At 47.3% G+C, this 16,943-nt stretch overlaps 1 protein-coding gene across 4 annotated transcripts; it reads left to right on the top strand.

Moving 5' to 3' along the window:
• Positions 1-1,720: 1,720 nt before the first annotated feature.
• On the top strand, positions 1,721-16,709 carry HORMAD1 (HORMA domain containing 1). 4 transcript variants are annotated; one of them, XR_007200270.1, is made up of 16 exons: positions 1,721-1,964; positions 2,391-2,483; positions 2,619-2,670; positions 3,110-3,254; positions 3,546-3,609; positions 5,218-5,254; positions 5,628-5,648; positions 5,747-5,773; positions 6,400-6,467; positions 8,517-8,668; positions 9,239-9,495; positions 10,492-10,555; positions 13,184-13,248; positions 13,947-14,030; positions 15,501-15,684; positions 15,790-15,881. XR_007200270.1 is itself a non-coding variant. In XM_048288578.1 (15 exons), the coding sequence occupies exons 3-15, from the start codon at positions 2,638-2,640 to the stop codon at positions 15,868-15,870; spliced, it is 1,098 nt and encodes a 365-aa protein (XP_048144535.1). In that variant the 5' UTR covers positions 1,721-1,964; positions 2,391-2,483; positions 2,619-2,637; the 3' UTR covers positions 15,871-16,709. The 4 variants fall into 4 exon arrangements, 3 of the variants coding, with proteins under 3 accessions (XP_048144535.1, XP_048144538.1, XP_048144536.1); XM_048288578.1 differs by lacking the exon at positions 15,501-15,684 and having other exon boundaries at positions 15,790-16,709; XM_048288581.1 differs by lacking the exons at positions 13,947-14,030; positions 15,501-15,684 and having other exon boundaries at positions 15,790-16,709.
• The last annotated feature ends 234 nt before the right edge of the window (positions 16,710-16,943 follow it).

The following is a 16,943-nucleotide window of genomic DNA, read 5'->3' on the forward strand; positions in this document are numbered from 1 at the left end:
ATTGTTCAGCCTGGAGAAGAGAAGGGTTTGGGGTGACCTAATTGTGACCTTCCAGTACCTGAAGGGAACTTAGACAAAAGATGGGGAAGGCTATTTGCAAGAGCCCGGAGTGGCAGGACAAGGGGAATGGGTTGAAACTGAAAGAGAGTAGGTTTAGATGGGATATTGGGAAGAAATTCCTCCCTGGGAGGGTGGGGAGGCCCTGGCACAGGGTGCCCAGAGCAGCTGTGGCTGCCCCTGGATCCCTGGCAGTGTCCAAGGCCAGGTTGGATGGGGCTTGGAGCAGCCTGGGACAGTGGGAGGTGTCCCTGCCTATAGCAGGGGGTGGCACTGGATGAGCTTCAAGGTCAATTCCAACCCAAACCATTCTAAGATTCTATGAGTACTTGGGGTTTAAAGAGTATTTTTGGGATTTCAAGGGTATGAAATTACCGTGTGTATAGGGTTTTGTACAGTGTGTAGATGATTTGCTATTAACAAATATATATATTATAGGATATATATATATGTATATAAAATTGCTACATTATATATATGACATATATCTATCCCTATTTGTTATATATACTTATATATATATAAAGGTATGAGTATGCCTTTATATGAGGCACTATTTCTAGTGTATTGTCCTAGTCCATCTCCATCCAAACTTCATTCGGATCAAAAGCAAGTTACATATTTAGGCTTTATTTTAAGCAAATGGCAATGGATAATAGATCTGGAAAGAACAGAGCCCCTAATTTTGTCCAGACACTAGAAAAGAAGTTATGACGTTCTCTCGGGTGTCATGGGATTTTGTTGGCCACGGATTCCTTAAGGCAACTACGTCTCTGACTGAGGCAACCAAGAACAAAGAGACAGAATCCATTGTCCACGCAGTGGGTTGTTTGTGGTGCCTTTGTGCTGTCCCCGTGGCAGTGAGGGCTGGAACTGACACCAGGCACTGGGACTGTATGATGTTTATCAAGGGCAAGTGCTGGATTCTGCACCTGGGATGGGGCAACCCGGGGTGTACGGACAGACTGGGGAAGCAGAGGCTGGGGAAGGATCTAGGGGTCCTGGTCAGTGGCTGGCTGGACCTGGGTCACACTGTGTCCTGGCAGCCCAAAGGGTCACCGTGCCCTGAGGGGCATCGGGCCCGGCATCACTGGCTGGGCAAAGGAGGGGATTGTCCTGCTCTGCTCTGGGCTGGGGCAGGCTCACCTTGAATCCTAGGTGCAGTTTTGGTAATGCGAGAAAGACATGAAGCCATTAGAGAGTGTCCCAAGGAGGCCACGAGGATGGTGAAGGGTCTGGAGAGGCCGTATGAGGAGCGGCTGAGGGCACTTGGTCTGTCCAGCTGGAGGAGACTGAGAGGAGACCTCAGGGATCTGCACCTTCATCACAGCACTCCAACACGGCTGGAGCTGCGTCAGGGGAGGTTTAGGTTCGGTATGAGGGAAAGGTTCTTCCCCCAAAGGGTGGTGGGGCACTGCCCAGGCTCCCCAGGGAACGGTCCCGGCCCCAAGGCTGCCAGAGCTCCAGGAACGTTTGGACAACGCTCTCAGGGCTGCACAGGGCGAAGAGTTGGAATCGATGATCCCTGTGAGTCCCTCACAGCTCAGAATATTCCACGTCTCCCTGGCCCCTCACCAGCGGGGCAGACGCTGCGCGTGCGCGGACTGCGCGCGGCGCCGGCTGAGGGCGAGCCCGCCGCGCTGTGTTTGCGCACGGCCCCTGGGCAGCGCCGGCTGAGGGCGAGCGCGGGAAACCGCGCCCCGAGCGTGAGGGCGGGCGGCTCCTTCAGCTCCCTTCCTCTCACCTCACATTCTCCTTCAGTTTTTCCTCGGTTATCTCTCGACCCACCCACACCCCGCCTCGCCCTCACCGCCGAGGTTTTGCTGCCCTCCGCCCCGCGCTACTCTGCAGTATTCTGTCTTCGCGCTTTCATCCTCCGCTTGCCTCAGTTTCCCTGGAGGGGGCAGGTGCTGTGTTCTGGGCTGACACTGCTGGGAAGCGGCTCCTTTGTGACAGTGGGGCTGAACTCGGCCGCATGCTGTGATCGGGGGGCTTTATGAGGATTTGCTGAGGGGGAGCTCGGTGCCCTGCGTGATGCAGAGCCCACTTCTAGCTTGGGAAAGGTGTTTTCCATGGCCTCAGGCGTGGGTGAATTTGATATTTCCGAATTGGGGGGAAGGCTTGTGTGGCGTCAGACTCAGGGTGATGAGGGTTCTGTTTCTCCCGTACTCATTTGAATTACAGATGAAAACAACCCAAGCCTGGCGGTGTTTGAAATGTGGGGAGGGCCTTTGAAAATGTCGTAGGTTTGGTGCTAGTTAGCACTGAGGAGAATTGCCTTTGGAGGTTCATATAAATACAGATATAAATATTCTAATTATTGCATCCTGTAGCCTCAGGGGAGGCCTGTGCTGCTGTGAATATCAAGAATCTGATACTGGGGATGATTAGAAGAACTGTCCTGCTCTGTTTCCTGAACATTACAGGTTGGTTTGAGCTGGCGAATTGTGCAGGAGGTGTTTGTAAATCCAGGGAATGCCCTGGAGAAGCTGGAGAGCTGCAGGCTGGGCTTTGCTGCCCTTCTTCTCAGCCAGGTGCTAATGCAGGTGTTCCATTAACAGGCACAGGAGTCTCTGCGGCATGGCAACTGCTCAGAAGCAAAGGAATTCTGTGGTACGGTTTTGTGGTTTATTTCAGCACAGTAATGGGAAAAATGGGGGAGTTTTGGCTGAAATAGTGCACGCAGGTGCTCTGTGGTATTTCTTCACGTGAAAATTGCAGGCTAATTCAGTCTTTTAATTATGAATAAAGAATGTATAGAAAAAAATACAGAAAAGTAGCCTGAACTTTGTTGTCATGCGCTTGGTAGAAACCGGTTACAACGTGTCCTAGAAATACATTATATTTATTTATATATTTTTTGTATATACGTGTCCTTTAGCTGCGTCCTATAAATACTGTAACACCAAGTGTAAGGAATGTGCTTAACTTTATAACTCACAGAAGTCATACTTTTCAATTAAATTAAAATGAAGGCGTTGGACAGGATTGAAGCCTGTACAGGTCTGTTGATGTAGGTAGAGTTTAATTGGTTTCTTTCTGTGATTTTCAGAGTGCAGTTGTATTTCCCAAGAAAATAGCCACGGAGCAGCAATCCCTGATGCTGGTGAAGAGGCTCCTGGCAGTGGCAGTGTCCTGCATCACGTACCTGAGGGGAATCTTTCCTGAAAGTGCCTATGGAACAAGATACATGGATGGTAACGGGCTTTTTTCCATGATAATTTGCAAAACCTGTTGTCATCAAGTTGTTTTTAAAGCCACTTGGTCTTTTTAATGAATGGACGCCATTTCAGTGCATGTAATGGAAATTTCACTAATGCATTAATTAAATTTTGTTATTGGTTTTGTTATTACTCAGCATTAAAACTATGCTCATGCGTAGTAATGTTAGTTTTAGCCTCTTCTTGATGTGTACTTTTAGGGAATGAACTTTTCGTTGCACTTTGTCCTAAGTAAATGTGTGTGTGTGTGTTTTTGGTTTTTTTGAGATGTCTGTGTCAAAATTCTGCGGGAAGACAAAAACTGTCCTGGCTCTACCCAGCTGGTGAAATGGTAGGTTGATTCCAGCACACAGGTAACACTTCCTTGGCGTGTTAAGTGCCCAAAGAGTCCTTCCTGGTTGTTTGCAGATAGAAGGGAAAAAGCTCTCTTGCTGTGAGTGAGCAGCCCACATTGGTGTTGTAGATGTAACAGTTGTGTCTCCAGAAAGGTTTTCAGCTCAGGCCTTAGGAGAGCACAGATCTCTGTTTGCAGAGTGACTGTGCTTTATATTTACTGTATAAATACTAAATATCTAATACTAGATATTTATATGCTTCATTCCTCTAGGTGCTCATGAGTACTCAAGGGTGCACAGAAATGCAAAAGTCTAACCAGTAGTTCCTCTCTAGTTGATCAGGAGACTCAATGCCACCCTTTTGCATCTTAAAGGTCTTGCTCACAGATTTTGTAAGAGAGTGGGAGACTCGGGCTTCTTGTTCAAAGGCAGAGCTGTGCCTGCCAGTGACAGTCTGTGTGCTTGAGCACTGCCACAGCTGAGTGTGGCTGTGTCTGTCACCTGTGACTGCAGCTGCTTATTCTGGTTTTCTTTCTGCTCACAGTAACTGTGAGGTCTGTTCCTAGTGCTCTCCTTGCTTTTTAGAAAACTCTGTAAGGCCTTTGCCTTAGTTACATATTTCTGTATTTCCTTACCTCCATAAAGGTTCTTTCCCTCCTCTTCCCCACTGTGTACAAGGCGTGGGGATGATACTGCATTCATCCCCTGGCAGCGCTGAGGGGTTCAGATGTGAGGGCTGACAGCTGATGTTAGAGGTGGAATCAGCCGTGTGCCGTCACAGAGTGGGGGGGAAAAGCTTCCTTTGCTGTAACCTGGAATTTCCTAATGGATCTTCTGTGGCTGAGGAAACAGAAGGGTCAGTGCAGTTCACCTTCCCCTCACACACAGTGAGGGCAGTTCACTGCAGCCTGTGGAGGCTGACCAGGACAGGCTCCCTGGTTTTGTGGGAAAAGGATGTGGTACCTGTTGGGAGTTCACAGATGAGTGGCCTTTCTTGCCCCAGCATCACGTACACACCAAACCCAATTTTTGTTTGTTGACTGTATTTGAAAGGAATGTCAGGAAAAAAAAACCAACAGGGTTAAGTTTCGATTCCCTATTTGACTACTGTTTGGGTGTTACGTAAAAAGGAAATGGCAACATCTAAATGAAGGTAATAACTCCTGTGTGCTTCAGCTGTGTTGCTGTTCAGCTGAATTACTGATCAGTGATGAAATCATGGAGTGCTTTGGGTTGGAAGGGTCCTTAAAGCTCACCTTCTTCCAAGCCCCTGCTGTGGACAGGGACAGCTGCAACTAGACCAGGTTGCTCCCCTGATTAATAAATGCATGTGTTGGAAGTATTGCAATATGTTTTTACTGATAACTTAGTTACCTAGAGGTTATATTTTTAATTACGCTTCCAGGAGGTTGGGATGATTTGGTGTCACAAAGATAGTCATTGCTTGTATCAGTGCTAATAAGATAGAATGAGGGAATAAGTGTTATTTAATGCTCTAATACACTAAGAATAAAAACAAGAGGTTCATTTTTTGGTGCTATTTGATTTAGTGAGAAACAAGTGAAAATTAGTAGTAGATGGCCAATATTATTTGGTTTTTGCAGGATGTTAGGATGCTATGATGCCTTGCAGAAGAAATACGTAAGTCCTCCAGTCTCATTTCAGTTGTATTGAAATGTTTATTTAAGTCCATTATGTGCCAGTGTAGTTGTAGGACTGCTCAGGGAGTAGCTGAGCTAACTCAGTCAGCTGCAGTGTGGGATGCACAGGCATTTCTGCATAAAATTCTTGTAAACAGCAGCACTGAAAGCCAGGGATCTGTAGGTGTTTTCTTCTGCAGCTGAGTCCTCTCCTCCGCAGAAGAGGAGTGAAGGGGAAGAGGCTTTTCTTCCAACAGGCCTTAGTTGCCTGTGTTGGATTCCAGAGCTAGAGAGACAAAGCAGCTTGGGCAGCAGAAATGGGCTATGAAATATATTTAATGTTCTTTTTCTTTCTCTGTTTATGTTCCTGACAGCTGAGACAGATTGTCCTAGCAGTGAGTATCTCTGAAAAGCAGGGATGCTTTTTTAAGGGACGCTCTTTGAGGGACGTGCAGGTCTCATTCTGATTCCTTTCTTTACTTTAAAAATACAGGTCTACACTCAGCAAGAAGATCCTCAGGTAAATCTGCTGGAATATCTCACGGGATGACTGCTGATAATGTGGATGTAGTGAAATGCATGTACAAGCAGGAATATTTAACGTGCACATTTTTCAAAAGGGGACATATTGAAATGCCAAATGTAAAAATCACTGGAGTCAGTGGGAATTGCCATGTGTGGAATTGCATTTAAGTATCCAGTGTCAGGTTATTCTCAGGCTGGTGCAAGCAACCAGAATGTCATTGCAGAGGGAGATGTCCATAAAGATGCCTCATCCTAACTCTGCCTAACAAATCTATGGGACTTTTGTGGAAAACACAAAACCCACTGGGTGTCACCACATCTGTTATGTGTGTGAAACGTTTTCACAGCGATTAAAACTGGAATATTTTGTGCTAAAAACTTCAGCTGGTATTTCAAAATATTTTATCATGGTGATTCCTGGAAAAGAATCATCATTTTTATTAGCTGACACTTATGCATTATTATTGTTAATTGTTAGGGGATTAGGAACCTGTATTCAGTAAGTGGATGGGAGTTGGGCTGTCGTTATTTTCTTTAAAGGTTAATAGATTACTAACCAGAGCTGCAGCAGGAGGGTGCTTGGCAGCTGATTAGTGTAATAATTACTGGCTTTGTTTGCAGACAGTCACAGAGTGTTACCACTTCAAGTTCAAGTACACCCACAAAGGGCCGCTCCTGGATTTTGGCAGGTACAACCCCTGTGACTGCCCCATGGCCTTACAGTCCCTGTGGACACATCTGAATGTCAGAACTTTGGATTTGATCTGTTTGGTGTTTGCTCTTTAAATTCGGGATCTTGAGACTAATTTTATCAACATACACTGCTAGCTTAGACTTACTAAAATACAATTAATCATTTTGTCTGATTATGCTCGTAATTTTAATATCCACTCAGAAGATGATGCTCAATGTCAGAGTTTGATACTCTGTGACCAGGATATTTGAGATATTCGGGGGGGGCTTGTGAAGCTTAACACCAGATTCAATTATCTGAAGATACTGAATGTTACATGGAATTCCTCATTTAGCAGAAATGGTAGAAATACACAAAAACCACAATAGAAATGTAAGCTGCACTTAGCAAAGCAGAGCTGTTGTGCTACATGGCTCGGTCATGGTGGAATTCCCATTGCTGAGATAAGCTCACTGTGAGGACACTGGGCATCCTCAGCCGTGGGGAAGGAATCCCTGGGTTGAAACTGGCAGGGGACAGGTTTGGATCAAATGTACAGAGGAAATTCCTCCCTGTGAGGGTGGGGAGACCCTGGCACAGGGTGCCCAGAGCAGCTGTGGCTGCCCCTGGATCCCTGGCAGTGTCCAAGGCCAGGATGGACATTGGGGCTTGGAGCCGCCTGGGATAGTGGAAGGTGTCCCTGCCCATGGCAGGGGGTGGGATGGGATTTTTATGTTCCCTTCCCACCCTAAAGATTGGTGATTCTATGAAGCTGCTCCAGCCAATTCCTCTCTTCAGAATTCTTTTGTTTGTTGTTCAGTTTTTACACTTTTTGGGCCAAAACACAGCTTCACTTCCCTTGTATCCATCTGGCAAACTCAAGGAGACATTCAGGGGCTTTTAATGAACTTGGGGAGAAGCACTGACCCCACCAGTTCACCCACTCAACCCCCATAACTTTGTCTAAAATGGAGGCCCTGCTCAGCTCTCCATGTGCTGAGATCAGGTCACTCCTGGCAGCAGCTGTGGGCAGTGACACCCTGTGCTTGTGCTGGAGCTCTGGGGACACAGCCCTGCTCCCCATCGCCTCCAGACCCTCTTCCACCATAGGGATTCACTGCTCAGTCACAGCTACAGGGAAATGGCTTATTTTAAGACAAGTAATTGAAATACAGTTAATTCATACCTGACAAACTCCTCCCAGCTTCCCTCCTACATAAAATGCTCCTTAAATTAAAAAAGAAAAGGCTGCAGTGCTGCAGATGCTTGGGCTGGGTTTAGCTCCTTATCTGTGAAAGGGGAGAAGGGGATGTGACTCCTGGCCACACCAGGTTGCCTTAGTGGAACAGCATAAATTCATGTCAGATCAATTTGAAAATAGGTGTGAGGCTACTTCTCTGGTCCCAGCATGGCAGGAATTAACCAGCTGGAGAGGGGTGAGAGGTCTGAATCCATCACAGTTCAGGGAATGCTTCCAGAAGACAGGGACCCACAAGGAAATAACTCCTGGTGCCTGCCCTGCTGTGCAAGTCCTCAGGTGCCTCAGCTGGGGGCTGTGAGGAGCAGGAGAACAGAGGGAGGGGTGTTGGCATTGAGGTGGGATTTGGGTCAGCTTCTGGTGGAATGGGAGCATGGAAATGTTGGAGCTGGATGCCAAGAGTCTGTTGGGTACCAAGTTTATTATCATTAGCCATTTGTGTCCAAGTAAATAGTGGGACTTCAAGGGAAATGAAGTAGTTAAGACTTCAAAGAATTGGGGCTTTCACACGTCCCTCCTTTTCTCTTTCTTTCAGAGTGGGCTTTTAAGCACTAGGTGTGATGTAGGATAGAGCAGTTGGTGCCAGGTGCTGATCCCTAAGCTCTCCTGCTGTCCCTGGCTCAGGGTTTGATCTCCCGAGGGGCAGAGAACATGCAGCACTTAGGCAGGGTTAGGAATTGCTTCTGATCTCAGACCTCAGGCAAGAAATGGGGTGCTTCTCATGTTCATAGTCTGTTAAACAGTTGTCTCTTAATACTAGAAACATCTTACTCTGTATCAGAAATAACCTGGCTACTCTGATTTTAGCAAGGATAAGAAGTCAGACTCCACCATCACCTGTGCAGACACCAAGAAGGCCAGCATCCTCCTCATCCGCAAGATCTACGTCCTGATGCAGAACCTGAGCCCGCTGCCCAGCGACGTCTGCCTCACCATGAAACTCCTGTATTATGATGAGGGTACATTGCCATGCCACCCTGATTTATCAGCTGTGTTCAGCCACTGGAAAGCAATCCAAAGGAATTTTCAGTGGATAATCTTTGTGGCTGTTGGGACTTGTTAAATGAGGTTATTTCACGTGTGGCTGTTTCTCACGACAGCTTTGAACCTCCAGGGGGAAGGGATGTGATCTCACTGCAGGAACAAAATCCTGGCACTGCCTTCATTGGATTCGGGTGTGTTTTAAAACACTTGGAGTTTCCCAGAGTATGTTAGGCTATAGCATAATTTGCCAGCCTGGTTCTAGTTTGATGACTGTCCAAATGTCTGGCTCTGCTTTCAGAGTGTGTTACTGCCTTAAAATGACAAATCAGAGCTTCTATTTTCTCTCTATCTACAGCCTCTTTGAAGGACCTTTAACTGGCCTTTGCCTGTTGTGCAAAGAGAAAAGAACTTAATTTACTCCAAATTGAATATTGATTACTCCCTTCCTCACGCAGTTTTTTGCAGTAACTCTCTGTATTTAAAGGGGAAAAGAGTTTGACAAGAACATGTTTCATTCTAACACATCTGATGAATTTTCTCTGCAGTTACACCCCCTGATTACCAACCTCCAGGGTTCAGGGAGGCCAAGTACGGGGGGATGATGTTTAATGAGGAGCCCATGTACCTGAATGTGGGGGAAGTGCCAACGCCTTTTCATATGCTGAAACTGAGAATTACAACTGAGAAACAGCGCATGGAGAATGTTGATAAGAACATCCTAAAGCAGGGAGAGACTGCTGAGCCTCTCCAGGTGTGTGGAGCGAGCGGAGATGATCCAGAAGAGGAGAGCCAGGACATGGATGTAAGAGCACAGACTTTATTTTGTTGTACTAGTTTGAAAACAAACCAGTGGGAGGCACCAAGTCAGAATAACAGTTTAATGGGGAAATTAAAGAAAAGGAAGAAAAAAAAAAAAAAAAAAAGCACTGGTTCAAACTGACAGAGTCAAGATACAACCTGAGTCCCTGTTGTAGCAGTCTGGTAGAATGGTGGCTGCAGTCCTCTGAAGCAGTGATCCTGTAGTAAAAGAGTCTGCTCTTCCTCAGGAAGTCCAGTGGTGGCTGTGTAGCTCCTGTCCTCTGGAAATCCAGTGGGAAGGGTTGTCTCTGGTGTTCAGAGTCCCAGATTATATCCAGGATGGGATGCTTGGTTCCTCCCTCTGGGTGGAGCATCTCACAATGGGGTAATGAGTCATGAGGCCAAGTGTTGATTAGGCTCATTAACAGAAGATGGTCCGGAGGGAGTTATCTCTGAGTCAGGCGGCAGGACAATGATGGGCCATTAACAGCAAGATAGTCTGGGGGGAGGAGGCAAGGAAACACTGCCCCACCTGGTTTCAACAGCTCATGAGGGTGGTAATAGGATACACTGCAACCCAGGACATTTGTGTAGCTTTTTGAAATTTTTTTGTGGTCTATCATCTAGAAAAAGGCCATTATTGTTTCACTGCATGTCAGCCATAACATTAATAAACCCCCTTTGTTTCCAGGTATCTTTAAGCAGGGCAGTATCTTCAATCCATGTTTGCCTTAATTTTACTGCTCCAGTTTGCAGTAAAGCAAACTGTTCAAGCAGTGCCTGTGCCTGAGGAGCAGCAGAGGGACAGCTCGTGCCATGGGGACAGTGCCATGTGTCCCAGCACAGGGCACAGATGAAACCTCTCTTCATCCCATGTCACAATCACTTATTTCAGTTTATTCCACCAAAAATCCATCTAATAAGTCTGCCCTTAATCATCTGAATAGAACCTTCTTCCCTGTGTGTCTGCAGTAGGTGACAGACCTGTTTCTTAATCTAGGAAGATCCTGTCTTGGATAATGAAGTGGAAGATAAGAATCATATGAATATTTCAGAAGCTCAAGGTAACATTTGTGTATATTTTTCAAGTCTCTGAGTTGTGCCTCTTGCCTGATGTTACTAAAACAAAACCTTCGATTTTCTATATTCAAATTTTCATTATTTTCTTCACATACGTGACTCTGCCTTTATTTTCTATCAGGGCTTCATTCTGTGAAGCACTTGGTTAACAAATGTTAACATGTTAAAACATGATTAACATGTCTTCATGTTACTGTTCAAAAATTCTGATCTTCTGTTCCATTTTATCAGCTAACCTAAATTGAATGGGGTTTATGTTTAGGAAAAAAAATTGTTTGTTTTTTCTACTATTGTTGTTACTAATAATTACTGATTTATTTAGTTTTTGATAATACTTAATTTGTACATTAAACTTGCAGAGATCTTGTACTGTTGAGCTCATTATTGCAGAGCTGGGAAGCAGAATTCTCTGTGCAAAAACCAATGATCTAGGTTTGGGTTTGTTTTTTTTTTTTAATTTCAGCTTTTTGGGCTTCCGTTCAGCAGAAATGCCACTTTAAGCCACCTTTTCCCCTGCAGTAGCCCAGAATCCCACTGTGCACCCACACTTTCAGCCCCGGGGCGTGGAGGAGTCGGGGCTCTTGTGGGTAGAGGAGCTTTTGTGTTATGGTAGCCCCTGTGAAACACCTCCAAAGGGAGCTGCTCATGGCTGTGGTTTGCTGCTCCTGCTGCAGTAACTTCACCAGAATGTGTTTGGTTTTATGAATGATTCTGCTTCCTGCTTTAGTGCCTTTTCCAGCTGATTGTGCTCTGGGAACCTGCTGCCCTTTTCCTGTGTACTGGAGCATTTTGATAATTGCAAGTGAACTTTTTTTGCCATCGCACCATAGAATCCCAGAAGGGTTTGGGTTGGGAGGCACCTTAAAGCTCATCTCGTTCCACCCCTGCCTGCCATGGGCAGCAACACCTCCCGCTATCCCCGGTGGCTCCAGCCTGGCCTTGGACATTCCCAGAGATCCAGGGGCAGCCACAGCTTCTCTGGGCACCCTGTGCCAGGGCCTCCCCACCCTCACAGGGAGGAATTTCTTTCTAACATCAAATCTATCCCTGCTCTCTGTCAGGGTAAAGCCATTCCCCCTTGTCCTGTCTCTCCAGGCCCTTGTTCAAACTCCTTCTCCAGCTCTCCTGGAGCCCCTTTAGGTATTGGGAGAGGCTCTAAGGTCTCCTTGGAGCCTTCTCTTCTCCAGGCTGAACAATCCCAACTCTCTCAGCCTTTCCTTGTAGGAGAACTTTAATAGGAACAAAGTTCTAGCAAAGTATTTTTGTTAGTGTGAATCACACCAAAATGAGTTTCTTCAAGTGTTTTTCCTAACACTGTAAATAAAATCTGTCAATAAATAACTGTCCTGGCTCCCCAGCCTGGCCACAGCTGCCACCAGGAACGTGCCCTGGAAGCTCCCTGCTGCTGGTTTCTAATCAGAGCATCAAGATGTGGACCCAGACTGTCTCCAACTCAAAACATGAGACACCAAATTGTCCTCAGGGATCTCAGGAGCTTCCTTTTCAGATTTTAGATAAACCAGGAGGAAAAGCAGAGGATGGTTTGTGTTCACATTTCCCAGTTTAGCCCAGGGGCCTGAAGACTGAACTTTGCTGCCAAACAAACTGAAGAAGGAATTGCTGCTTGTTGATCTGCTCCTCTTGGAGGGGCTGCATAGAAGCATCCAGACAATCTGGAACCCATTTGCTGTACAGAAAACATTTCAAATGTTGGGTTTGGGATTTTTTGAGAAGTAACATGTGCAGCTTTGCCAAACCAGCTGCCATTTCCATGCTGCTCAAAAACGATAATGGAAATGTGTAGGAAACAGCACATTTAGATCAGTATTTTTATCTTGACAATGCTAGTAGGCTGCAGAACTGGAATAACCACTTGAAGGTCTGTCTGATTCTTTTAAAAAGTCATAAAAATTCCAAAACCATGCAAAAATCCAGCAAATTTCTTGTCCTAGGGAGTTGGCAAATGTTTTATTTACAGGAACTACGAGACACAGGGAAACACATTTGTCACCCTGAAATTCTTCTGTTGTTTCCACAGCTGATGCACAGTCACCCTCCACCATTCCCTGCTTCTCTCTGTATCCTAGAAAAACAGCATGAATTAGAAACAGCAACCAAACTGTCTGGAACTGCCTGTTCCCCCTTGGGACCCTGTTCCTGCAGCTGCAGGCAGTGACAGGGGCTCTGCAGCTGGAGCTGCTGCTTGGGTGTGGCTGGGTGGGTTCAGGAGGGGCAGGAGCTGGGCCAGAGTGGCCTTTTCCCTGTCCTGCAGCACAAAACGGGCTCCTGAGGCTTCAGGCTTGAATCAAATCCCACTGCAGGCAAGCCTTCAGCAGGGCAGTGTGTGAGGGAGCTGGGGCCCAAACCCATCCTCCAGAGATCCTGTGTGTACCAGGGCTGCTGAAGTGAGCTGGAGGCTGGGATGGGAAATGGCTGAGTTGAAAAGAGGAAGTTTAAATCTTGGTGGAGTTGAGAACTGGAGCCCTCTGGAAGCACTTGTTCCCAGCAGTTTGGAGTGTTCCCTGAAGCAGAGCTGCTGTTGTTTGCTGTGGGTTGTGGGTGTGCTGTTGTGAACCGCTTTGTTTAACTCTTCAACTCTTTCCATCTTTCAGAAAAAATTTCAGCTCATGAAGAGGAAGCTGGAGGGATCCAGACTCCCCGTGTTTCTAATCCTCAGGTATGAAAATTCTGTCATCTTCAGCTTCTACTGGAGCTTCTGTGAAGCTTCTTCCCTCCTTTGAGTGATCCATGGGTAATCTGCTAAAGCCTTATTTCCCACAGTCACTATTTCCAGCAACAAAATCCCTTTACATTTCATTTCCTGGAGTTTTCCAAAACTATTCTAAAGCTCTGACAAAAGGCTGTTCCTCTGTGATACAGCTCCCAAACCAAACAGATGCTGGGACTGTTACTAAGTGAAAAGGGGAGTGTAATTTCCATGTTAATAAACTGCTTAATAGGAATTCCACTGCTAATTCTGACAGACCAAAGCTTGTTTAGAAGTTGATTAAAACTTAAAAATTCAAGTTTATAACTCAGGTTATATTCCCTGCATGTAGAAATTGGTGGCATTTATACGTGGAGGACTGCTTCACACAGGTCCTTAAGATTTCTTAAAACAGGATAGCTGTAGGTAAGTGTGAGTGATTTACTGTATAAAACCAGCACATGCTTCTCTCTGCCAGGGCCCTGCAGCACACCCAGCTGTAAATGCTGAGACTTCCACGGGTTATCACCATTTAAATACTCCCATATCTCAATTTTGGCTCAGGCACAGCAGAGAACCGTGAATGCCCCAGCACTGAGCCCTGCTGTGGTCTCCAGTGTGTGTTTTTTGCTGCTTTCACAAGGAAAAAATCTATTTTCTGATTTCAGGTTGATCATTTGACTCGTAAAACATCTGAGCTGATTGTGTCAGAGAGCAGGACAAGAAGTGGAAAGATATTCCAAAGCTGCATTGTTAGTATCAGTTTTTCTTTAGTTCTCATTATTTCTGGTCCAAGCAGTGAATAAAACTCGGAGCTTGAATGCATTTGCTACTGACAGAATGAAATTCTCATCACTTCCTAAATTCCCATTAGATTCAACAGGGTCAAAAAGAGTTCTGTCCCAAAGAGTTAGAAGCTGGTTCGATGTAGGTAACACAGGTTGAGAGAGATTCCTTAGTTTTAGTTGCTATCCTGTTGGGAATGCATTTAGCCAGATTTCCTGCTGGTTTGATCCATCAGCCATGGGGGTTTGTGCCAGCAGAGATCCCCAGCACAGTTCACTGAGAGATCCTTGTGCTTCTGCTTGGGAAACACTGGGCCAAAATTATAACCTCACCTCTGTGACTCCTTCATTCCAAGAAAAATCCCTTTTATTTGCTTCATCAGGTCAGTCTGGCAGGCAGTGCTGCTTGTGGGGAGCCAAATCCTTCCCACCTGGCACAGCTGGAGCAGAGGTTGTGTCCAGGGTGGAATTGGACTTTTGGGGGTGGGTTTGGGGCCCCCATGTCTGTGCTGCTCCCTCACTGACTGAGCTTGGCAGCTCTGTGAGGCTGTGGGGGCCTTCACCAGGTATTGGGAATATTGGGAATGCTGAGTTAGGAGTAGGTCCTTCTCCAAAACCTGTGGGGGGAATTCTTCTCTCTTTTACAGCAAGAAATTTTTCCCTGTGAGGGTGGTGAGGGGCTGGGATGGAATTCCCAGAGAAGCTGTGGCTGCCCCTGGATCCCTGGAAGTGTCCCAGGCCAGGTTGGACGGGGCTTGGAGCAGCCTGGGATAGTGGAAGGTGTCCCTGCCATGGCAGGGAGTGGCACTGGATGAGCTCTAAGGTCCCTTCCTGCTTCCAACCAGTCACGTTCAGGGGTTCTTACTCAGTGATGTGACAGAAAAAAAGAGAACATTGTTCTGTTTGCTCACTGTCCCTTGCTCACTATCCCTGTGTCTTTTTCAAAGAGGTTTTACTGAACTTAATAATAAATTTATTAGATGTAAACAAAACACGAGTGCTTTCGATAACCAAAAGCACAGTGGAGCTAAAGGTTCATTGTCATCTTTTCGTGGCAGAGTCAGACCTACCAGGACTGAGCTCCCAGGAGGTTGTTGGCTGCTGAGCAGCCTCTCCAGGGTGCAGAACCCTCCTGGTGCTGCTCCCTCTCCCCAGGGCTGCTCTTGGAATGGGACAGGGCAGGGGAACAGCCGGCATTGCCTTGGAATCACGGAATGGTTTGGATAAAGGGACATTAAAGCTCACCCAGTGCCACCCCCATGGGCAGGGACACCTCCCGCTGTCCCAGGCTGCTCCAAGCCCCGTCCAGCCTGGCCTGGGACACTTCCAGGGATCCAGGGGCAGCCACAGCTTCTCTGGGCACCCTGTGCCAGGGCCTGCCCACCCTCACTGGGGGGAGTTTCTCCATATATCCAACCTCAATTTCCCCTCTTTCAGTTTGAACCCACGACTCCTTGTCCTGTGCTGCAGTTCCTGATGGACACAGCTCCTTGATGCAGCTGTGACAGCAGGAATACATCCCAGCAGGAATACATCCCAGCCTTCCTTCAGTTGGTCAGTTCTGCCAGGAAGTGGTATCCAGATGTTCCTGCAGGCCCAGCACATCTGGGTGGGGACTGGGGTGAGGCTCTGGATGTGTTACACCTCTGTCCTGCTCGGGGTGGGCTGTGCCCTGTTCTGACACCACGGAGCTCCTGTAATCCCATGAATTGGTTTTCCTTGGCAGGTTCAGCAGGCTGAGCTCTCCTCCAGCCAGGACGTGCTGCCCAAAAGGAGGAAGCTCAGCGAGCCCAAGGAGCCGTTTTAGCCGCCCATCTCTCGTCTGCCCGGAGTTCTCTGCTTCCATTCGGTTGTTCTGTGTCACTGTTGGGTTTTAAGGATCAGTTCTGCTCCATTAGCAGTCCCACGGGAGTGTGTTTTAGGGAAAGAAAATGCCAGGAAGTCCAGCTGAGGAATTCTGAACTCATTTTGTACAGGACCAGCAGGCAGGACCAGAAATCCTTGGATCTGGGGATTGACTCTGGTTCTGGGTACGTCCGGGTCCTGCTGGTGATGGAGGAAATTCATTCCCCCCGCACAAGGTTTCACCAGTGCCTTTGGGCTGTGGTTCTGAGCTGAGGAACTCACCCAGAACCTGCCTGCCCCAACACCTCTCCAGTTTTGGGGTGATTTCCAGAGCTTTCCAGAGGGCTGGGCTGTCAGTTACAGGGTGTTACAGTTTTGGGGTTACAGTTTTTGCTTTTCAGTTGGAGGAGTTGGATGCTTTGCATTTCTTCCACACCAAAAGCACCATACTCAGGTGAAAAACAAGCCCTCTTCGTGCCTTAAATTCCAGATTCCCTGCCAGAATGCAGGAATTTCTGATGCCGCCTACCCATGCCACAAAGAGCCGTGGCAGCGTCTGTTCCAAGGTGTGGGGGTATTGGGAGAACCTGGATGTCCCTAAAACGATTTATGGCAGAGGCTGGACACGGTGCCAAGTCCTTCAACAGCAAACCGTTAGTTTTCGGGTGCCGTGAGGGAATGGGAGTGAAGCCGTTCCCGCCGGCGCGGGCGGGGACAGCTGAACATTTCTTGACAGTTTTGACTTTTAAATTACGAATGTCTGTTCATCATCAGTCCTCTATTAAACGGCGCTCACCCGTGGCTGCGTGTTCCTTTACCGGCGGGATGGGGCCGGAGCGGGGAGAGGACGGGAACCGGATGGGATAGGGGGACGGGACAGGAGCGGGAAGGGGATGGGACGAGCGGGGACGGGACCGGAGCGGGAAAGGGATGGGACACGGGATGGGACAGGACTGGAACGGGACATGGGACAGGCCGGGACGAGCGGGGACGGGACTGGAGGAGGAACGGGACGGGAACGGGATTGGACACGGA

The sequence above is a fragment of the Corvus hawaiiensis genome, chromosome 29 (genome assembly GCF_020740725.1).
Source record: "Corvus hawaiiensis isolate bCorHaw1 chromosome 29, bCorHaw1.pri.cur, whole genome shotgun sequence".
NCBI lineage: Eukaryota > Metazoa > Chordata > Aves > Passeriformes > Corvidae > Corvus > Corvus hawaiiensis.

Excerpts from the sequence above, each read along its gene's own strand:
- HORMAD1 (XM_048288578.1), top strand. The coding sequence starts at position 2,638 with ATGGCAACTGCTCAGAAGCAAAGGAATTCTGTG. Across the intron at positions 9,496-10,491 it reads AGGAGAGCCAGGACATGGAT|GAAGATCCTGTCTTGGATAA; the intron begins GTAAGAGCACAG and ends TTCTTAATCTAG. Across the intron at positions 13,249-13,946 it reads CCCGTGTTTCTAATCCTCAG|GTTGATCATTTGACTCGTAA; the intron begins GTATGAAAATTC and ends TTCTGATTTCAG.